This window comes from Pelecanus crispus, chromosome 6 (assembly GCF_030463565.1).
Source record: "Pelecanus crispus isolate bPelCri1 chromosome 6, bPelCri1.pri, whole genome shotgun sequence".
Taxonomy (NCBI): domain Eukaryota; kingdom Metazoa; phylum Chordata; class Aves; order Pelecaniformes; family Pelecanidae; genus Pelecanus; species Pelecanus crispus.
The window spans coordinates 67,977,324-68,000,810 of record NC_134648.1 but is presented as its reverse complement, the minus strand read 5'-3'; the positions used below and the strand labels follow the sequence as shown (position 1 = coordinate 68,000,810).

Genomic DNA, 23,487 nt, shown 5'->3' with positions numbered 1-23,487 from the left:
TACATGTGTTTGCCTAATGGCTTTAAGAAGGCAGCTACTGTTGAGCAGCTTAGTTTAAATCCCAGCTCAGCACTTGAAGACAACACTGAAGAACTTACCCAAGGTTCTTCTTTCTTGAAAGAAATGCAATTGTAACTGGGAGTTATGTAAAACTACAATGCAGCAGAATAAAATCTCTGAATGTCATCTTTCCCCATTTAGTCCAACTGCAAATAACAGAACAGCTCATACCTTTTATACCAAAGGTTGGCCCCTGAGAAGGCTGCCGAACACAGGCAAAGACATTCTCGTGAAGATGTGCTCCTAAGGCTTGAACAAGACCGACAGTGGTGGTGCTTTTCCCCTCTCCCAGGGGAGTAGGAGTTATCCTGCAGTGAAAAAGCAGAACAGACACAATTAAACCTTTGCAGTGGGTAAGACTCAAAACATTTACAGGGATAAAACAGTCACCCAGTGATTGCAGTTAATGCCAACTCAGATTCTGGATTGGCTCAGACTTCAGCTAATCTCTTCATCAGTTCAAAACTGGAATGAGATTCGCAAATTATCACATACCTGCCAAAGACTTTCCTCTGAAACAACTTGCTAGTTACTGTTGAAGGCGGGCTACTAGACTAGGAGACCTTTGACTACGATCCAGTCTGCCCTTCATAACCCTGACCTGCAGACCAAAACAATTCCTCTCCTGAAGAGAAATGTTAAACTACATTCCCACTATTTGCCACAAGAGATAAACCTATTTCCCAAACCAGTAGATTTTCACAGCATGATTTACTAAAACCCAGAGCACCCCATACAGTCACCTCACCAAGACAATACAATGACAAGCCACGCCAGTAAAATTTCTTTTCACCTTGACATCACTTAAGTGATGCCTCAGTTAAGGAAGTACCTACCCAGTAACAACAATGTATTTGCCATCTGGCTGGTTCTTCAGCCGTTTCAGAGCTGACAGATGAACCTTGGCTTTAGTTTGGCCGTAGAGCTCCACCTCATCAGGGAGCAGGCCAACTTCTTTTGCAACTTGATCAATGGGCTTGGGTATGCAAGACTGCGATATTTCAATATCACTTAAAGAAAGAGAGCAAGGTCAATTTATAAGTCAAAGACTTCCCACAAATTCCCCTCTTCCGGATGGCATAAACTACAAACACCTAATCTATATTTTAAAAGGGAAGCTTTAACCCCTCCGAGTTGAATGAATCAATCCCACTGACACTGACTACATTAGAATAGACACATCCTCAGAGTTGTCTTTTTTCAAAAAAAAAAACAAAAAAAAAAAAAACCACACCCAAAAACCCACCAAACCAAACCAAACAACAATGCTCTCCCCCCGCCCCAACCCTCCCACCCCAAGAATGCCTTTTTGTAGGCAATGTGTTATGCTCCTTTATGGCATTTTGTGTATTTTCAACTGCTCCCTGGAGACTTGACACCAACAACTCCTACTTCAAGATACTAGGGTTTTGGCAAGTCAGACTGAAAATTTTCCAAAATACAAGTGTCTCACTATTTGCTGAATCAGCGACTATCTAGCTGGCCTAAAGAGTCTGTGGAAGTCCATGTTTACACCTTAATATTATCAGGATGGCCCAAACCTACTCTTCAACGTATGTGACAGCATCACTGCAGGTTAGCTCCGCTCCCTTAAGAAGGCCTCACAGTGCTTCCTCTCTACTCTCCAAACTTCAATGCACAGTCTACAGTCTATATGCATGTATGCCCCGTATTACGCAAAGCTTGGGAACAGAAGTGAATACTATACTGCCTGAATACTTCCAGTGGCTTCATTTGAAAGCATTACCTTGGAACAGGCATCTTTAGGGTAAGCTGGTTATATTGGATGTTCCATTTTCCAGCCTGGAACTTCTCCAGAAAACGCTGTGCACTCTCCACGGTGCTCTAAAACGAGCATGAGAATGCATTATAGCAACCACCACTGTATGAACCATACTGGTTAACAAAGAGGCTCAGAAAGGTTTTCCCCTCCCATCTGTCTCAGTTTGGGATTAACACAAAGTGCTTTGATTAAAGCATTTGCTAACAATCCACAATGAGATTCTGCTCATAGTTTTTTTAAAAACGAAAAAAAACCCACCATACCTATCTATCCATCTGCCTATCTATCTTCCAGTGTGCTGGATATTTGGGGGTGTTCTGTGCCAGCAGGGTTTCTTAAGCAAAGCAGGAAACAGAGGGAGCTGGCTTGTACTGTTAATCTCCTCCTTTTTATCCAATCACCCTAAGGATAGTTTTAGAATTACAGCTAGAGCATTGTAAGAAAAGCCCATTTCTCACTGTTCTGAGAGACCACATTAAAAAAAAAAAAAAAAAAAAAAACCAAAAAAACCCAAACAACCCACCAAACCCAAAACCCCAAATAAAAAAAAACGCTGTCCTAGCATTTCCTTAAGGTCTATCTTCTTCCTCAGTTAACTAAACCCAAACTGTTTGGACTAGAAGTTGGAAATCCTAACTGGACCTCTGTAAGAGCAAGAAGGAAGCACCAGTTGCTTTGGTAGTGTGCTGTTGGTCAGCAGCAACATACCCCAAAGGCAAACATAGAGGAGATGACCAGCAGTCTCCCAGTCTGCCCACATACCTGCATTAACATGGCCACAGTCATAGGCCCAACGCCACCAGGAACTGGGGTGATGTAGGAAGCTCTTTCCTTTGCTGTACTGTACGCCACATCTCCTACAACTCTTTTTCCACTGGGCTTTGTGCTGTCTGGGGATTTAAGGAAAAAATAAGTTACACATCACATCTCACCAAAACAACAGAGGAGGAGGCACTGACTGAAGCTGAAGTCCTCTGCTAGAGTAAACAAAACAGAAGCTGAGTACCCAGGAAGCTGTAAAGAAAGATAAAAAATTAAAACAACATCACAAGATGAAGCTGTTATCATCGTACTTCACTCGGAGAGTGTCAACAGCTCATGCAACGTATCTTCCCATTAAGCCATATCTTCCCATTTATACTCAGCCAGACAGATCTCCCTTTCCTTGAGGATGCAAGTATTTTCTCAGTGGCACATGGCCCACAGGGCAGTCTGAAGATGACTCCAAAACAAATGCAGGGGGACCAAAGCACAGACCAAATCTTACATCTGTGCAATAATAAAACACAAATGGGACACACAATAGAGATGTCACCTGAACCATCCTCTCACAGCTCCTGCTGTATTGCTCTGAAGGATTAGTACAGCTTCCAATTTGAAGAATATATAGACCAATGGTCTAGAAGAAGTGACAGAAGAAACATGGCTGACTTGTTCCAAAAACCAGGGTTTATTTGCTCTGTTCCATTTTGGAGGACATCTAGGCCTTACTATTGAATAAAATCACCTGCCTTTACAGAAACTGAAGACGGAAAGTGCTGAGCTTTTCAATTACTCATTGCCATTCTAATGATGAACTGGTAAATACTGCAGTTCACAGATCAGAGTCTTGTCAAAACAAACCTCATAGGTGGCTTAAGAGAGCTCCAGCAGAATAATCTCCTTTCTCTCTGTCAAAAAAAAAAAAAAAGCTATATCCTGCTGCACTACATGGCCTGACAATTCAGAAGCAGATATAGCACTTTTTTCCAGTGGTGACCTTTAAGCTCACCCATAAAGAGAGAAAAAGACAAAATGCATTAGTAAACTAGCACAGTCATCTAAGGAACTCGCTGATTATAGACACAACATAACAAAAAAAGAAAATTTAAGTTTCTCCTGGCTTGGCAGATCCTCATTTCATATATGAGGACTCTAGGGAACTTTTAAGCCATGTGAAAAACCTGAAGACAGATTTTAATGTTGTTACATTGAAATATTATATTGGATACAGTAAGTGTATGTTTGAACAGAACACAATCAATAACTTTAACATACATTTGGTGAGGGGGAGGAGCAGAAGAGAAACCAAACTCCTGAACAGCTGATAATGTTAAAACCAAAGAAGGGAAAAAAAGCAGCTCCTGCCAACACTAATTTTTAGCTGGGTTGTTACTGACAATTAGCTTGGATGTTTGCTGTGTTTGTCTTTTAAGCAACACTTCTTCTCCCTAAAGTTCAAAGCTTGAACAACATCACAGCTGTTAAACAGCATTTCTACAGCCACTGTCAGCTTTGTTACCTGAACTGCAGACCAATCTGGACTTTCAGCCTAGAGACCAGTTCAATTAAAGTTGCAAAAGGCAAATAGCGTAATCATATTTTCTTCCAAGGATGCCAACCAGGCTTACCAGCCACCCTGGCCAGGAAGACTGCAGGCCCGAGAATAAAGAAAACAAGGGCTGAATTAGGCACTCCAAACACAAACAGCCTAACCTGTTACACGCACAGAGTGATGAGCACGAGCTAAACAAACCCCCAGTCCCTGCCTCTGCATCCGCACCTCACACCAAGCACTGCTGAGCACAACCTAGGAGCCATTCAGTTACCTTTAAAATATTCTTTTGAAGGAAAGCTCACATACAACACTTTCCGCCTCTTCCCATAATTTCACCTTCTCAATATTTGTCTCATTACTTTTAAAAAAGAAAATGAACTAGATACCGAGAGTATCAGTGACACTATAACCATTCCCGGTGCCTGTGTCTTCTTTGGTCCAGTAGGTTCTCTAGCCAGCTGGAACACATGACAGAGAGCATCCAAGGACTTTGAGATCAAAGAAGTGAAGGACATACCTACACATATGGAATGAACAGGTAGGATGATCTCCATCTATCTCCAGAGACAGCTGCATGAGCTGCATGTCTCCAGAGACAGCCTGAGTGCAGCTTCTGGACCGGAGCTAATTCACAGACAAGGGTTGGGATTACCCACATGGCTTCCAAGCAAACTTGTGCCAGTGTACACCGAACGGTAACAAATTTCTGGTGGATATATGACTGCAAGCACACAAGACCATGCATGACCTCATCTATAAAACATGAGACCACGTGCTTGCAGTCTGCTTCTTTTTCTGGACACCACTGGGAAAAGTGTTTCACAAGGGATCCAACACAATCTGATCCTATAGGCCTGTGATGCCAGCTTGATTCCCAGTACATGAAGATATAAACAGAGCATCAAGTCAAGACTTTCTGTATCTTTCTAGCTCCTCTGGTGTTTGAAGAGCATGCCACTGAAATCCACAGAGGCTGATCCCCCTTTGCTGTTCTCATATCCCACTGTTCAAGGTTCCCTGTTGGCTAGGGCTGGAAAATCCCATAGCAGAGGACTCTGAACAGGGCTGCTTCCTCCATCAGGACTCAGAGAGACACTCCAGAGACTATGCCATCTCTGGGAATATCCTCTGCCTGCACTGTTCTTCCTTACTGTAGCAGAGGCCTGGAATAAGGCATTCAGAGTATTTGCTGGACTAGCCCTCCAACCGCAGCAGTGAGGAGAGAAAGGCAAATACAATCCAGTTTGGAAAGGGAGTAAGACACACTTGTCTGCTCTAACAGAGGTTCAGGAGATCCTCTCTTCCTCTCTCTCTACCTAGATGCCTGAAAGAAATTCTGTTCAGCTGTAGTACACATGAACACAAAGCCAGATGTGCCTAACTGCCTATTCTAGCCTCCAAACTGGCAGCCTTGGAAGTATACAGGCCACCCTCCATTCAAAAGCACAACAGCTGCATTTGCATGGCGCTACACGGCTATAACTTTTTTTAACTCAAACTTGGCAAGCCTGCATGAAGTTAATGTCCTGATATGTCAAATCACATTGGAAACTTGCAAAGACTCTTGCAAAGCATAGACATATCCAGAGACTGCCATGCCCTCCAGCTGCAACTAACATCTACACCCAGGAGGCACCCAGGCGGGTGCACTTACAGCTATGGTAAGATGTATAGCAACTGTGCTATTTCCCCACCACCACGTTCAGAGCACCATCATGGCTAGCAGCAATATTCTGTCTGTACAGTGATGTAGCTGGAGAAGCTGGCAAACTAGCTGCCATTCTTTCTGTAGCATAGCAATTCCCACAATTCTGGCACCAATTTCCCAAAAGATTCATCTGAAAACTTTTTCACAACCTATCAGAAGGGAAGAAAGAGGAAGGAAAACTCAGCAGCTTCAGAAAAATCACAGAAAAAAAGAGTCTGTGGCATCCATCATTTTGCAATCTGACAATTTCCATGGTACTCTATCAAGCCCTGATTACCGAGTCTCAGAACGCCATAAAGCGTATTGCCATGTAACACCGACTAGGCTGAGTGTACAAGAAGCTCAGATCTCAGTGCACAGCCCTAGGCAGACTAATTGCAAAGAAACGGGGATGTGTCCTCAGAGATGCAGTTCACATCAAGCCTGAAAAAAAGGTCATACCATCACATGTCAGAAACACAATGGTAGTTTTATTTGCAAGATGTTAGTGGGGGAGACTCCAAGCCATTCTGCTTCATGCAAAGCGGCAATGACCTTGTGGGCTTTGGCAAATTGGCTAAGTTTGGGTAGCTTGGCACAAATATGTCGAGCAACAAACAGCAACAGCAGATGACTTTTTCATTTTAATTAGACAGAGGACTAATGTTTTTAAATGCAACTCAGTGTCATCTTTGAGGAACAAGACTGCTGAACAGAAATTTCTTTACATTCCATTAAATAATGGCAACAAAATGACTGATTAATTATGAAAACTACCTTTTAAAAGCCTTGTGGGTGTAGCACAGAGATAGCTGGATGGTGACTAATTTTCCATATCATTCAATATCTGTAATTTGGATTTAAAATGAGATGAAAACAGAAATTGCCAGACTGTCTGTTCCTCCTTTACAAGAAAGGAGTAGCTAAGTGAAACCCTACCCTAAAATCCATTATGTTCAAGCACTTTATTCTATGCCAGAGCCACTGTCACCAATACTCTTCCAGAAGCTACTTTGTTTCAAGACAACAGCCATTCAAGCCTAAGAAGGTAATGTTGTGATTCAACAAATCCACAGCTACTTTAAGAGACTGCTTGCCATTTATGTATTTCAAACAGAACAGCTTAATCAGATCTAACTGCGAAGTAATGACAGCAAAGCTGCACGCTCACAAGTGACAACAGCGGCAAGACTTCGCTATGTAGTTGTGGCAAATTACATGGATACTCTGCTGTAATATTTCCTAGGCATCCTCTTTCCTCTGCTGATCATCCTCGTTGAGGATAGAAAGAAAACTGCCACTGATCTGCTTTAGGACAACAACAACAATTCAGACCAACCTTTTTTTTTTTTTTTTTTTTTTTTAATTCTGGCATTTCAGAGGTTGCCGTCATTACCTAAGACAGACTTAAAAGAGAAAGAAGTCCGCATTGACTAGAAACACCAAGGAAACAGTATCCATGTACTTACTTAGCAACTGCATTTATATACAAATAAACACATCCCCACTCTTTATACATTACCCACGCACCTGGCACATGGTTAATTCCACAGTCTATTACAATTGCACCAGGTTTGATCCATTCACCTTTTACCATTTCAGCTTTACCAGCTGCAACTACCAGGATATCAGCTTTACCAACCTATAAAAAAAGACAAATAAATAACACTATCACACCAGCAGTGGAAAAACACAGAGCTTCTTCAGCAGCAACTTAGATCAGTTTCAACTGCAGTGAAACTGTGTGCTCACCCATTGCCATCAAAGGGATGGAAGGGCATCGTCAGCAATTAAAGGTAGAGAGCAGTTCCTTGGCAAGCACGAATTCCTGCATCCAGAAATTATGGCCTATTTTCACACTCCTACCCTGAACTATTGCTAGTCAACACTTCACAACCTCCTTTGAACTCCTCCCTGCTTCCCAAGTGGATCACACAGACTACTTTTAGATAAAATTAAAGCCTTCTGCATATTCTTATCTTCCTCCCTTCAAATATCCCTGCATATTCAGCTGCTCTTTTCAATGCTAGAAATATACCCAGCACTCATCAGACGGCAGCCAAGAACAACCCCTGCACAGAACTCTAAGCAACACTTCACTTGTGGCAGTACTGCTTTGTGGTTTTTAAGTCCAGGACTGCGTAACATGCAACTCCAGGGAAAGCTGATTGTAATTCAGCACTAATATTTGTTCAGACATTACTCAGTAAATTTCACAGATCTGGTCGCAAGGCTGGTGCTAGAGACTGACTAAAGCTCGTTGTCAGTTCTTGCACTGCTTCATTCATTTTGCTTAGGAAGCTGCTATCCCTTGGAATTCTTTCTTTTCATCTTCAAGGGAGATTAACTATTTTTAACATTTCATTAAGAATTAGTGCTTCAACAGTTAATGAAACTAATGACAGTCTTACTGAACAGCAACTTAACAGCATGAAGCACTGCAGTGTTTCTGATCTTCCTTGTGAGTTATATTCAAATACACCTACCCTCTTTTCAGCTTTAATACTTGCCTACAGAGCCTGGCAGTGTTGATTGCTCTACGAAATCCAAGTAGGTGGCAGCACAGCAACACATTATTGCTGTCACTCTCACTGCTAAAGAGGAAAATGGTACAACTCCCAGTCATAGAAAATAGACTGGAAAAAAAAAACCCTGGAGAAAATATTTGGTCTAGCATTTCCCAGCCATTAAAGCAAAAGGCCAGGTGGTCCTTTTGGGGAAAAACAAAAACATATGCTGTCTTGCAGGCCACTACTTGGAAAATAGGAAGGGATGATTACACTTGCCCAAAGAAAACAAAAATAATAATATTATTGTTCTAATTAAAAGCCTCTAATTAAGGGCCAAAAATAATCAGGAACCTATTCCAGCAGAATTATTTACACAACCATCCAATGAACAGGACTGGGAAACTGTTTCAGATGAAAGACAACCCAGACACAATGACTTAAGAGTAGCAATGCAGAGAGTAGCAATGTGCAGCAGATAACTACAGCCTCATGCATCCATCCTGTCATTACCTCCTCAGCCAGCGTTGAGGTCTTTGAATGGCAAGTGGTTACCGTCGCGTGATTCCAGAGCAGCAGGTCATGCATGGGAGCACCAACGATCTTACTACGACCAACCACTACAGCTCTTTTCCCTGCAACCTGGATGCCTGCACCACAGAAAGTTAGGAAAAAGTAAAAATAGGTCATTGTGCATTCTAGTACAAACTAACTCAAACAGCTCTGGAGCCTTTTGGTCAGTTTAAGTCTGGCTCTGGTACTTCAGGATACTATTTTTCTTCAGGGTTGCGTGCGATAGGGAATTGGAGTTGGGAAAGAGGACTTTAAAACTAGCTCTTTTCCTATCTGAAAAGGCAGAGATGAAATGCAGCATCTCAACACAAGTTTCAATGCGAAGCATAGCCTTGTGAGGTGCATAATTTCTTATTCTCTTATTGAACACTACTGCACTCATGAATAATGGATGGAAACCTCCTTACCTGTCTGCCTGATAAGTTCCATGCATCCTTTTGGCGTGCAGGGAATAAAGCAGTCTCCAAGGTCCCCTCTAGAGAGTTTCCCAGCATTGATGCTACTTAAACTGTATTTTGAAAGAATAAAGGCCAAGTTAGATTCCTAGCCTCATAATCACTATTCAAAATTTAAAAAAAAAAAAAAGTTTCTTTCTGGAGTAGCTGTCATGCTTTCCAGGGGTGAAGTCAGTTTACCCATCTACATCCTTCTCAGGTGCAACAGCATTGGTTATTTTTTCTGTATTGATGGGTTTATCAGAGTCAAGCGGCAGCTGCACTATAAAGCCATGAACAGCAGGGTCTCCATTCAAAGAGGCAATGCACTTGAGGACCTACAAGAAGTAAAGACCAAAAACCTAATGGCCGATAAACTGAAATATGACTGATGCAAAAGAAAAAGCACAATCCTATCTGGATTAAAAGACATGCACAATATGTTTAGTTTCTCCACCCAAGAGTATAACTGACTCACATTTTTTATTTTTAGAAAAATACCTGTTCAAGTCTCTAAATTTTACATTGTAGTGTTTTAGTTTTCTTTTAAAAATAAAAAAAAAAATCTCAGCAGGTTCCAGTTCTTTTTTCATGACTTAATATCTATGGGCAGTCTTTGTTTATAAAATGAGGACAAATATAAGTTCACCTCTTGGGCTCAAGACCAAAATTATGTATTTTTTCATTATTGGCTATATTACTTACATCAGTTTCTGTTGCTGTGTTCGGCAGTTTTATGTGATTTGCACTGATCCCAATCTGCAAATGAGAATACCAACAAGTTATCAGATTTCTGAACTGACATAAGAGATTGATCTAGTTATTGTCTCAGTCCAGCCCAGTCGCAGCTACGCTCTGTCCCATTTCCCAGGTCCATCTCCTGTTGTGTGGCTACAGTCCTATTAGTTGGACATACCATCAAAGAAAGAGAAGAAAAAAGATTAGTGCTTTGCCTACTTAGATGGGTCCATACTTCAACTGTCCTATTCACCTTTTGACATGAACAACATCATCTTGGCTTGACAGCATGCTGCCTTGAAAGGCCGGTGAAGATGCCAGCTATCACCTAGGGAAACAGGGACTCATAGAATCAGAATCGTTTAGGTTGGAAAAGACCTTTAAGATCATCAAGTCCAACCGTTAACCTAACACTTCCAAGTCCACCACTAAACCACAGCCCTAAGCACCACATCTACACATCTTCTAAATACCTCCAGGGATGGTGACTCAACCAGTTCCCTGGGCAGCCTGTTCCAATGCTTGACAACCCTTTCTGTGAAGAATTTTTCCTAATATCCAATCTAAAACTCCCCTGGCACAACTTGAGGCCATTTCCTCTCATACTATCGCTTGTTACTTAGGAGAAGAGACCAACACCCACCTCGCTACAACCTCCTTTCAGGTAGTTGTAGAGAGCGATAAGGTCTCCCCTCAGCCTCCTCTTCTCCAGACTAAACAATCCCAGTTCCCTCAGCCGCTCCTCATAAGGCCTGTGCTCCAGACCCTTCACCAGCTTTGTTGCCCTTCTTTGGACATGCTCCAGCACCTCAATGTCTTTCTTGTACTGAGGGGCCCAAAACTCATCTACGTTCCCAGCCCTGCTGTAGCATGCAGTGTGCCACTTGGTGAGAGATGCAAGGCAACTGCAGGTACAAGACATTCAGGGAAGATAAGCACATGGCCACAGGTCAGGAGAGACAGAGCATCAGCACTTCAGGCACATGTAATATAGGAGGTGATCACACAAAAAGCGGCACCAACCCACACCGCTGTTACCCCACTCGGCTAAGTGTCACGTTACACACCTGCACTGCTTCCTTACACCAAAGAGTTCAGGCCAACACTGGTTTCTCCAATACAGGCAAAGCTTCAATAAAACTATTCGATTTGCATCTTTTGTTTCATATTCAGATTTAACCTACTGTAGGAGGGTAAAAGGAAATACTAAGAGTTTGGGCATTACCTCAGCAGCAGCCTTCAGCTTCATATTAATATAGAGGTTCGAATCATCCCGATTTCCAACCTAAGGATGAAAAGACAGTTGAGTCACATTGCAGAATAGAGTCCCAGTCACAGGCTGAGATGGGCTTAACCCTTAGCTTGCTTGGCTTCCTTTGAGCTACACCAAGGAGACAGGTATTCTTGAATAACTGTAAAACACACTGATAGAGGCTATAAGTAGCTGGAGCTAACAGGAAAGCGTTCTTTCAAGTAAGAGGCAGCTAAAGACAAGTTGTCTGATCTCCTGCATAAACACTATTTACACCTGTTGAAAACCAGTGTTCTCCACAGCAGAAAATACCGCCTGCCATCTCATCTGAGAAAGTTAAATCTCTAGCTAATTAACATGATCAGCAGGTACTGATAACATCCAATTATCTGATTAAGGCTTTCAGAAAAGCTGGGCCTCTTTGATACCCAGGAATCTTAATTTTATGCACATATGTGTGCCCTGATGGAGAGATTTCTTCCACTGATGTTTTATACCTTGAGAATTTTCCTGCCAAAGAAAAACCAACAAAAAAAAAAGAACAAAGTGATGCACAAAGAGAAAGCAGCAAGTGGAACAAATGCCTGTAGTTTTTGACGGTATTGGGTGATTACAGCACAACTGCATTTCAGAAGACTGCTTGCAACATCCAGTATGTTTTGTTAAAAGTAATACTCCTTGTAACCATAAGAAAATGAGGGGCAAATAAGGAAAAGCTGATAAATAAACCATTGAAAATCCATTCCCTGGTACTTGGTAGCTATCCCTGGTTCTCACACTGATTACGAGCTGCAGGGGTGACTGCATTACCTGATCACCCAGCATACACCGGTTCTTCTTCCCTAGGGTAAGACCAAGGGGCTGTCTCCCCTTTAAAGTCTGCTGGATTTAGGAAAAGGTATGCCTCATACAGGGCAGAAATGAAGGAAGAGAGCAGGCATCAGATGTCAGCAAACAGACCACACATATTGTGCAAAAGAGGACATTCCTGACTACAGGACAAAAAATACAAGATTAACTGACTTATTCTTTGAGCTCAGAGGACACCAGATACCTCCCAAGAAAAGAGCACATATTGTGTGGGGTGCTACACGTATCAGAAAACAGCTAACTTAACTTCAGCTTAACTGAAAAATAGACAGCTGAGAATATCAGTACGAGGAGATGAACTCCAAGCCCAGACTGTTTGGTAGCTTACAAAAGTGTCAGAGAACCAAAGAGCAAACAGGTTGTAAAGGACTCTGAGACAACCCAGGATTGAAGAGAACACAGACCAATCAAGAAAAAAAATCTAGTAACAGTACAAGACAGCAATCTTTGAAGACAGTTTCCAAGGTCAGCAGTTCAACTTCCATCAAAGCATTCCTTACTAACTTTTAAATAAAAGACCTTTCTCCTTCCTTCTAAACACCTGAAGACAAGTATTCTGTAGAGATGATCTTCTTAAAGCTAATGGAAAAGAAAACCAGAAGGAAAACAAACCACGAACAAATTTGTTCCTGGCATCGAAGAGGAGCATGGTCTTTGTGTAATATAGTGGTCTTAGCACTGGAATCCAGACACAGGCACCAAGAGCTCTTCAGGAGCCCAAAATACTGAATAAGGACAGAAGCCACTTCTCTGAGCAGCCACTTTCAGTCCATCAATCCTTTGTGGCCTTATAGTTCCTTCCTATTAGATGAACTTGCTACTGCTAGTCACCTTCTAATCCAAAGACAAAGAGTTTCCATTTTTTATAGCTGCAAGGAAAAAAAAAATCAGCTTAATTCTGCCAAACACAGGCCAAAACCCTGTACTGATGAGTGCTTTTTTCCTCTGCAAGTTTTTCTGTGCGGACTCTAGCACTTACACTTCTGACACATCAAGTTCAGCAATGGGATTTTGTTCCATCCCCTGCACTCAAAGTCTTCTTGGCCAAAGGTGGTTTTGGTTGGTTCCCCCCCCGCCACCCCTCTGCTCTCTCCATGTTCTGATATAACAGCAGAGCAAATCCCTTAGTAAACACCCCATTTCAGATATTTCTGGTACAAACACATCTCTGAAAGCTGACAGGCTTTGGGGCTCACACAAATGCAGAGACTTGTAATAGAGTCTACAAGCACTGCTTCCTCTTAATAGGCAAGAAGTCTACTTCCACTATTTCACACACATAATGCAAGAGAACTGCAAGGGTGTGATGAAAGGAAAAAAAAAAAAAACCAACCCCAAAACCCCAAAACGTTTCTGGGCCCCAGTCCTTGGGAAAAGACATCACAGAACTGTGTTACCATCCCACAGGGAACTCTGCTCTTCTATTCCTTATAGAATGTTACCATTGCAAGGCAACTTTGATGAAGCTCATCAGCTGTGCACTTACCATTGCAAAGCAACACCGATTTTCTGTAGCTGTCATTAAAGAAAACAATACCTGCAAAATTGCGAGTCCTGGTCTGAAGCCTGGAAATTTCTCTTTCATCTCAACAACTTGCTGCTTTAGTCTCTCTCTCACTTGTCTGAAGAGGGGGGGGGAAGAAAAAAAAAAAGGTAGAAGTTAACCAAGAGCCTGAATTCTCATACAGTGATAAGTCAGGAGTTGAAAAGATGACAGATGGACAGACTGACAAACACTTACTTATGCCTTGAGCACACAAGTCCCAGCAATCTCCAAATAAGATTAATGTCCATAAATCACTAAGACATTTTGCAAGTTTCATTCAAACTTATTTAAAATATTTTTTAATTTTTTTTAAAGTCCACATTGTGCTGCTTCACCCTCCTCTTCACAATCTCATAGGATACAAGGGTAGAAAAAAGTAGAAAATCTGGTGTGGAAGTTCTTGGGATTTCAAACTCCCTACTCAAAAGCAAATCCTATTTCCACATATGCCATACCAAATCTACCTGTCTTCCACAGGCACCAGTCAACACTGTCACACCTGCTGTCCTGGTAAAGGATGATGAATCTACAGTGGTAAAACTCTGGAAACAAATAGGAGGTACTGTCCTCGTTTTGGCTGGGATAGAGTTAATATTCTTCCTAGTAGCTGGTATAAAGTTGTGGTTTGGATTTAGTATGAGAATAACGCTGATAACACACTGATGTTTTAGTTGTTGCTAAGTAATGCTTACATTAGTCAAGGACTTTTCAGCTTCTCGTGGTCTACTGACTGAGAAGGCTGGAGATGCACAAGAAGCTGGGAGGGGGCACAGCCAGGACAGCTGACCCAAACTGGCCACAGGGATATTCCATACCATATGACATCATGCTCAGTATAGAAACTGGGGGAAAGCTGGCCGGGGGGCTGCTGCTTGGGAACTGGCTGGGCATCAGTCGGTTGGTGGTGACCAATTGCATTGTGCATCACTTATTTTGTATATTCTTTTATCATTATGATTATTATTTCCCTTCCTTTTCTGTCCTATTAAACTGTCTTTTCTCAACCCACGAATCTTACTTTTTGGTTTTTTCCCCTGATTCTCTCCCCCATCCCACTGGGAGGGGAGTGAGCGAGCGGCTGTGTGGTGTTTAGCTGCCTGTCGGGTTAAACCATGACAGGTACCCAAAGATACACCTCTTCTACAGTTCGTCAATACTATGTGTTTCTATTTCCTGCCCGCTTGGCCTAACCTAGGCCGAGTAGGCTGCAGTCCTACACCCACCTTCCTGCCTCCAGTCTGTTTCTGTGCTTGCCAACACTCATGTGAGAAAATGCCCCCAGCCCGAAGGCTTCCAAACAAGCAAAGATTTTTCCATGGGAGCAGGAAGGAGAATGGGAGGTAGACAGAGGTGAAGCAGCGAAGAAAACTAGCTCAACCCTGGTACACAGCTCAGGTCAACTCTTCAGTGAAGACAAGTTTAAGGATACAATTATGAAAACAAAACTTTGAAATGGAAGCATGAGAGGATTCACTGATTAGTTAATCCAGCTCGGATGTCAACTCATACCCAGCTTACTATGCAATGTTTTAGAGGTAACGAGTACCTATCGCTGATAAATTAGCTGCAGACAGCTCAAAAGCCACTGTCACCACCGTCCCCAGCCTTGCACTCCTCTCTAATTTCTCATTCACTGTCTGGCCCTATGTGCATGACCCTTCACCAGGGAAGGTGGTGGGGAAGAGGTCCTGGGTGTGAGGCCCAACTGCTCTTTGGAATTTGAAATTCTGCCAAAAGGCTGGGTGCAGCCCCAGCACCACTGCTCTGTCTCCTCACCAGAGGCAGTCGGGATTCAGAGAGAAGAACTGACCAGTCGTGCCCGTCTCATGGGCTCACAGTGCTGGAAGGAGGCTGTAGCACTTCACTGCAAACATAGGAGATACTCACTCAGAGCCAAAAGCCAGGTAAGCAAACCTCACAGGACTCCAGAGGATTGACAGGTCTGTCTTCCTCCACGTGATCTCCAGCCCATGTCCCACCCACTATTCTCAAAGAGATGAGAAGGTGCTACCATCATACTCAGCAAATCTACCCTGCTCCAAACACCCTACCGTTTAAAACACAGATGGTCTCCTTGTGATCATCTACCCTCAAATCAGTATCACAAGGTCTGCTGCTTCCCAAGTGGAACCAGACTTCCCAGACTGGAGGAGGTGCTGTTGGTGCCGGTTCATTAAAAATGCGAACAGCAAGGGTACAGGGACAGAGTAAGTAGCTGATACCAGCTGGGAGGCTGTGATTCCTGCCATATAGGAAAATTCCAGGATGACAGATAGCCAGCAAAACCAACTGTACCCTGCAACTATGAGCTCCAAATCAGAAATGCCAGAGGCAAGAAGAAAGAGAAATGGGAGCAGCACATGCCTCTGCAGCAACCCAGCAGCACTGATCCCAGGGCATGGTTGCAGCTGGCCCTGCCAGAAGCAGCCCTGAGACTGTTCTAAGCCCCATCTTGGGGGAATCACACAGCCTCCTGCTCTGTCACAAATCATGCATCTCTGCTGCTGCATCCTGAATCATGCCATCAGAGCTCTGCTGCACCTGAGGAGTGGGCTCAGAGTATTTATAAGTGTTTGCATCTGGCCAAGCTGTTCAAAGTCTCTTAACAAGCTTTGGTAAAAGAGGTTGTTTTCAACCTTACTTAAGAAATAGTAGTTCCTAGGCTTCCTTTAGCTATCACCTCTGTAAAAGGCTTGGCAGTAAGACTGTCTGATGAGTTCAGAAAACAGTGTCATAGCACGCCTTGTCCTAGCAATTCTTCATGCTGGAGTGACAAAAAGTTTATCTGCTGGGTGGCAAAGCACCAACTGCCTCTCCTTACACTCCAGCTGTAAGACCCTAGGGAAGGCACCAAATCTACAGCTGCAGACACAACAGGGCCTAAGCTCACGAGCAGCCCGTAAGAACAACGCAGTCATCGCATGGAGCATCAGAAACCCACTGCGCGTGGCCTCCGAGCGGGTGCTGTGTGCCAGCTCTTTGAGGGAGCAATTTCTGAGAACAGCCTCCCGTGTTCCAGTAAGGACGGCACAGCACTGTTTTGTGGCCTCCAAACAAAAAGAAATGCAAACGTGAAATATATCATAATTTATGACACCATAAAGCCCTCATAAGGGACAGTCAACTGGAAAGGGTCTCAGGTCTGGGTTTTACTTTTGATCCAGTCTTCTCAGTGGAGGAGAACCAGGCCTACCCAAGGGTCTAGTTTCCCTCTGTCCTTTGTGAAGCAAGGCTGTTGCGTGCTTTCACCCCCAGCAGCCATGACTGTTCCCATATTATATTGCTGCCATTTTCTGTAATTAGGCACTAGCTCACTTCCCCTTCAGCTACAGAAGAAAGGTAACATGCACAAACACAAGAAGTGGTGCTGCCAGAGCTGATGTGCTTTAGGAGCCTTAAATCAAGAAATCACTTGTTAGACAGCCATCTAGTGTTAACTACCACTGCTCTCCAGTTACCAGAAAAGCCACAAGTGCAAAGGTTTGAGAAAAAATTAAGGAAAAAAAACCCCGTTAAGTCCTTGTTTTAACTCTGCAGCTTACAAGTGCAGTACTAAATAAACTTTGCAAGCCAGCAGCTATTTAGCAATACAGTTTGCAAAATGCCATTGTGGACTTCAGGTCTTCACAAAGATAAAAGTTGATATTGATAGATCAACAACATTTTTTATTAGCTGTATGAAAACACTTTTAAGTCTTCAAACATAAATTTGCAATTGTACATGGCTGTTCCTCCAAAAGCCTTCCTTCTGACGCTAAGACCCCTCCTGTGCCCATACGCTCTTCCACAAACAAACACACTGCAAACAAGGGTCCAGGGTCCACACAGGTTAAGGACAGCACACAGCTCTAAGCACACAGTGCAAAAGCCAGCTCCAAAGATTAAAAAAACCTGCTAGCCTTTCTTTCTCTAGGCTGCAACAGTGAGCTGAATTTAAATTTATTAAGTGAATTTCCCGGAACAGCAAAGGCCAAACCACACTCCTCCAGCTCTGCTGTAAATGGAGATGCCCAGCTCCCGTGCTAGTGCCTCCTCAGGCAGACCCCACTGCTACACCTGTGGTATTCTGTACACGCGACGGCTCGGGTGGCTGAGGTGCGAGCATACACGTCACCATACTGAAGGTGACCCCGGGCTGTGTTTCTGTCCCTTCTCTGGGTAATAGGACCCTGGGTCTATGTGAATACTGCCAAACGTATGACCTGGCAAAATACCTCCTTCAGAGACAATGATGCTCTAGAAGAGGCCTGCCCCCAAAGAGGAGGGTTTGACTTCACTGCCTGGATCGCAGATTTCCCAAAAGTTTCAGAAACGTGCATCGGACGTGCTCTTGCTGCAGCCCTCCAGAAATGGCTGTGTAAGGATGACGGCCTGCACTGTCTTGGTCAGGGCTGTTGTCCCTGTAGCCATTCCTCCTCAGAGCCTGCAGCACTGCCACTGCTCACTTTCTGTTGCCCCCACAAGAAGAAACAAAACTGGAGAAGGGGAAGCTTGTCTCTCCACACTGCAAACCTCCATGGCGCCATGTCCTAGCTAGCAGGACAACTGCTTTATCTTCAAATACTGTGAAGAGGCTGAAAGCAAGCGTGCCACAAAACATCCTACTGGCACCCCAAAGGAGAGACAGAAGGGAGCCTCTCCTGGGGGGAGTCACAGGTTGGCTGTCCCAATGGAGTGGCACAGGGATGGGAACTGCCTTGGGAAAGTCTATCTGAATGCTGCTGGTAATTCAACAGACGGCTCCGGTTGAGGGAAGACACTGTTTAGAGAACAGAGCTGGAACCCGTTCACAAGTCTCCTGCCCCACCACTGCATGATCCTGGCACACTGTCATTATCTCATGGGGGAGCTGCCTGCTTCTTTCTACCACTTCCACACTCCTACAGTTTTTAACCACTCTTGGTTGTGTCAGCTCAAACACTTGTCCGAGCATTCTTCAGGCCAGATAAATACATGAAGATGCTTTTGGTTTTTTGTAGGCTTTTTCGTCATGTCCAGAACACTAGTTCAATGAGGGCCGTGAAACAGCTGAGCTGAAGAAGCAATCATCTGTGGGGGACAGGATAGACAGCATTTGAAGAACTTTTCAAATGTGGCTGGCTGCCAACAGAACAACAGAGTTTAATTTTCACATAAAGCTGAGTCTTTAAAACTTATACAGAAGAGTTTGCCCCAAACATGAGTTGCAATACCATGAACTGGCACAACCAGCTTCCCATGCTGCAACGTCAATCACGCCAATCAGGTTTGCATCCCAAAATGGCTACCACATCCAACAGCCAACTATCAGGTGATCTAATCGGAAGACAACGTAACAGAAATGGATAAGGACTCAAACCACATTTGTGGGGCTGCAAGCCCTTCAGACAATACTCTAGGCTGTATTTACAATGGTCCGTCTTCTCAAAGACTGATGTTAAGGTTTTCTTCCTTCCATGAAGGGGACATGGCAGTCCCCTACACATTCTTTCCCTAAGGACTCCCCCTTTCTATGTAACCTGGTGCTGATGTGCATGGATGACAGCACTGTGGCCCTGCTGTCCACTGGACCATGTTTTCTCCTACCTTATAACCTCTTTGGAGCAGGGTCCCATTTTTTTAAATTCTGTGTCTGTACAGCACCTAGCAGAAGGGGTTCTTGCTCATATTTGGGGCTGCTCGGTGGCACTAAGCGGTACTGGACCACACAGTTCACTTTAACTTAGCACATCCGCAGTGTGGTACCCTTCATTGCATGCCTGAAACATTCTGGGTAGGATCTGGTAAATGAGATCTCACAGATCGGGGAATTTTTTCAGTTCAGACTAGATTTAGCTGGAGTTTCCATAGGAACTCCAAAAAACTTTTGAGGCCCAGTCTGAAAACGCTGAAGAGTTGTCTTTATTGCACTGTTACCTCCAGTTATAAGCTGAGCCTGATCATCACTCTATCCAGTACTTTAACAGTACCTCAAACTCAAAGCACTACCTGGCCCATCCCTAGGGGCTGGGAGGGGTGTGAAGTCTTCCCTGCCACCACAATTCATCAGCCACTCATCCAGACCAGGAATGTTGGTCCATTCCTGGTGCTATCAACCAATTCAGGCCAAGCCAGGGGTTTCAAAACCTGGGCTATTTCAGATGATAACAACTGAACACACCGCTCACTGCAGTGAACATAAGCTGTAAAGAAGAGCCACTACAACGTTTTGCTCCAAGTATCTATTTCAGACACAGAAACAGAGTATTTTTATTTTAAGAGAATACTAGTAATAAAACAAAAAAGGTTGAGTATACTCTATTTTGATTCCCTCCAACCCTCCATATTCTGCATACTTAAAGCACTATTTCTCTGTTTCTTATTAGTTGTTTGTTTACTGTATTGTTACACAGTAACTCCTTTTGCAACTCATTTGCCAATGAGGCAAATTTAACTTGCAGCAAAACCTAAGGCTGAATTACTAAACAACCACTCAGAGAAGTAGAGGAAAGCCACTCAGAGGTAACTAGACAGCACAGATTGATGCATAACCCATCCAACATTTAGTATCTTTCACAGACTGTCCAGGTTTCTATGGAAAAAAGTAGCCTTAGGCAGAGAAGCATTAACTTAAACACCAAAATCCTACACGCACAACAGTGCCTGCTGCCCTGTATGTTCTCTGTCCCATGCACAACATAACCACATTTACTATCCTCAAAGATAGTATTCAAAGCCACTGAAAAGGTCTATTTTCCTTTGTACCTCTTCTGAGCCTTCCAAGACTTTATAGTGTGAACTATCTTTATCTCCTCATCAAGTTTTCCTTATTTATAGAGACAAGGAAGTGCTTGCTCTCTCTAGTGCTCTCTATTTATTCTCTTCACATGTTTCGCAAAAATAAGAATGTCACTATCTACCTGATTTTTGTTTAATAACTGGCATGACTGAATTAGGTATTTTTTTCACATCTCTTTGGGGAAGGGGTGCTTGGTGACAGGAGAAGAAAGTTCACAAATAGAGTTTTGATTTAAAACACACACAGAAACCCAGAATTACATAGCTGGAACACTACTCGATTGATTCACCTCATTTGTTAATATTTGACTGACTTACAAACAAACACTTCTCTCAATTAGAGGATGAAGTAATAAAAAACACCCCCTACAAGATAGTAACTGAAAACATTTTGCAGTTGACGTAAAATCAGAAACACTCCCTTTCTACAACAGGCAATTCAGTTGAGAATTCCTAGAAAAAACACATGCCTATCGCTTCTTCTGCTGCTGCCAGACTCCCGGCCTGGAGGTGAACTTTGCACAGTGAGAATCCTCTGGACCAGCATTCTCTAGAGGGTCTGGAAGAAAGAGACAGGTATCTACAGGGTGGATAGCCCATTTCCTCATGCCTCCCTCAAGTACTCCACTAGGAAAAAGCAGAACTACGTAAGGCCCATTCCTGTGGAGCACACGATGGTTTTGCTGCACTGGACATAAATACAGCAGAAATAAAGGAACTGAAGGAGGGCAGCTGTACAGCTGCAATTATTTTTCCATTTTGTGTTGTCTTCAGGTCAAGATTTGATGCCTTTGGAAGACAGGCTTCAGCCAAACACCTTAGAGTTGTGCTAGAAGCTAAGCAATCCTTTCCTCTGTATGTGCCTATTAAAAACTTATGCCTTTTTCCCAGGTATTTGCACATCACGAAGGTCCTCATCTCTGAAAACAGCTGCTACTACAATACAGAAAACAAACAGAAATAAAAAATTTTGCCACTGTATCTATGAATTCAAAGAAAGTAAGTAATGCAATATGCACTGCCAAGGAAGCTAGAAGTTTTAAGGTGAACGCTCAGAATACCTCCAAAACACACTCACTGTACCCAAGCTAGCACCTTTCCAGATTGCTAGTCTCTCTAAAATTGCAATAACATGTAGCTTGAAAGGACCTACTACACTTCAGGGGCACTTTCTATGCCACGAAAAGGAAACTTGCAACAGGCAAATCACTAAGTACCACCAGCACCACACATACGCATTGCAGAGCGCGATGGCTTCAAGACTGCCAAAAGCATACGGTGTAATGAAGCACACAGGACAGAGAGACTGCAATACCCAAGTGGTACTGACCCAGAAATTACTGGGTAAAAAATGTGCAAGCAGCCTTTCATCATGGATATTCAGATTCAAGATACATTAGTCCTACTTTTCAGAAACACTCCACTGTCAGTTAGATGTAGATGTGTTGTACATAGCAATACCTAAGATTGGGTCTGACAACTTTTCCGAGGTTACTTTAGACCATTTCAAATTTACACTTTCTGTCCAAATTCCCTGGTTATAGAGAGGACGTACCCAACAAACCTACCTAACCAAACCCTGTTTGCACAGAATATAACAGATGTTTTGCTAAACACTGCATTTTCCTGGGTTTGGGAAATTCGTTTAGCTTTCTTACTGGATATGTACGTGTAGCAGCTGTAGGAAAAATAAGCAAACTAAAAGACACAATGCACGGTCACCTATACTCAGCTTGCCAGCTACATAAAAGCTGAAAAGCACAAGAAAGTCTTTTTCTTTAGGGTTTGCCAAATCTTCCACATACCTTTGGCAGGACACCTGCGAACATTCATCTTGACGTTATCCAACACACGGCTTAATTTATCTTGCTTTAAAATAAAGTGACCAACGACGGTATGAGCACAGAGACCATACCTAAAGCACAGCTTCCCAGCTCCTGCTCGTAAAGCATCTCAAGAGCACCGCATAAATGCACAGAAGCCGTACCTCAGCTACCCATGCCACACCTGCCTGGGCACTTAGCGCAGAGATGCTGAGGGATCGCGAGCCGCTCTCAGTGCTGATGCTGGACGCTGCCACTGAGAACCAAGCAGACGCACCAGGGAACCAAGCAGACGCACCAGGGAACCAAGCAGACGCACCAGGGAACCAAGCAGACGCACCAGGGAACCAAGCAGACGCACCGCTGGGCTTCTGGGGGGCAACGCAGTCATGACAGCACCTTAGGTTCTTCTGACGATCTTTACTACTACCTTCATTTAGTAACTCCCACCGCTTCCGGCCAGGAAGAAGCGAGCTTTGAATGCAAGGCGGTAAAAAAAGCTTCAGGCTGTCTTCAAACCGCTTCGTCCCGGCGGCCGAGCCAGAGCAAAGGCCCCCCCGGCCCCATTCCCCCGGCCTGCAGGGCTGGGTCCCCCGGGCCGCCCCCCAGCCGCACCGGCTTCCTCCCCGACCGCGGCTGTCCCGCGGGGGAACGATCCCCGCCGCTCCCCGCAGACCTCCCCCGCCCGAGGAAGCCCTGCCCGGCGGGAAGGCCGGGCGGCCCCGGGGTACGTACGCGGAGACTATCTTGCCGCTGAGGACCTCGGCGGGGGCCATGGCGAGAGCGGGGAGGCAGCGGCCAAGCGCGGCGGGGCTCCCGGAGCGTCTGCGGCACCGGCCGCCCTCACGGCTGCCCCACTCCGCGCCCCACGTGGCCCCAAACTTTCGGCGTCCGCCGGCTCCACCGCGCAAGCGCTGCCCCCGCCCCGGAGGAGGGAGGAGAGGGGCAGCGGGGGGCGGCGAGGGGCAGCGGGGGGCGGCGGCCCCGCGTCCTCTCCCTCCGCCTTTCCCGCCGCCCTGAGGCGCCCAGCAGCCGCGCGCCGCTGAGGGGAGTGGGGCTGCGCGGCGAAATGGCGGCCGAAAGGCGCCGCTCCGGGCCCCGGCCTTTCCTAGCGCCCTGCGCTGCCGAGAAGGGGCCTGGG

The 23,487-nt window shown here is 44.4% G+C and overlaps 1 protein-coding gene across 2 annotated transcripts in view; it reads right to left on the bottom strand.

Moving 5' to 3' along the window:
- The window catches only part of MTHFD1 (methylenetetrahydrofolate dehydrogenase, cyclohydrolase and formyltetrahydrofolate synthetase 1), a 44,212-nt gene extending 21,090 nt beyond the window's left edge, over nucleotides 1-23,122 (bottom strand). For both annotated transcript variants that reach the window (XM_075712189.1, XM_075712190.1), the window contains exons 1-12: nucleotides 23,082-23,122; nucleotides 13,759-13,843; nucleotides 11,325-11,384; nucleotides 10,067-10,120; nucleotides 9,563-9,699; nucleotides 9,335-9,435; nucleotides 8,868-9,004; nucleotides 7,378-7,489; nucleotides 2,606-2,733; nucleotides 1,808-1,905; nucleotides 897-1,070; nucleotides 232-368 (exon numbers count right to left, since the gene is read on the bottom strand). In XM_075712189.1, the coding sequence (XP_075568304.1) occupies nucleotides 232-368; nucleotides 897-1,070; nucleotides 1,808-1,905; nucleotides 2,606-2,733; nucleotides 7,378-7,489; nucleotides 8,868-9,004; nucleotides 9,335-9,435; nucleotides 9,563-9,699; nucleotides 10,067-10,120; nucleotides 11,325-11,384; nucleotides 13,759-13,843; nucleotides 23,082-23,122 (1,264 nt within the window). The remainder of the gene's footprint in view (nucleotides 1-231; nucleotides 369-896; nucleotides 1,071-1,807; nucleotides 1,906-2,605; nucleotides 2,734-7,377; nucleotides 7,490-8,867; nucleotides 9,005-9,334; nucleotides 9,436-9,562; nucleotides 9,700-10,066; nucleotides 10,121-11,324; nucleotides 11,385-13,758; nucleotides 13,844-23,081) is intronic.
- Between the last annotated feature and the right edge of the window lie 365 nt (nucleotides 23,123-23,487).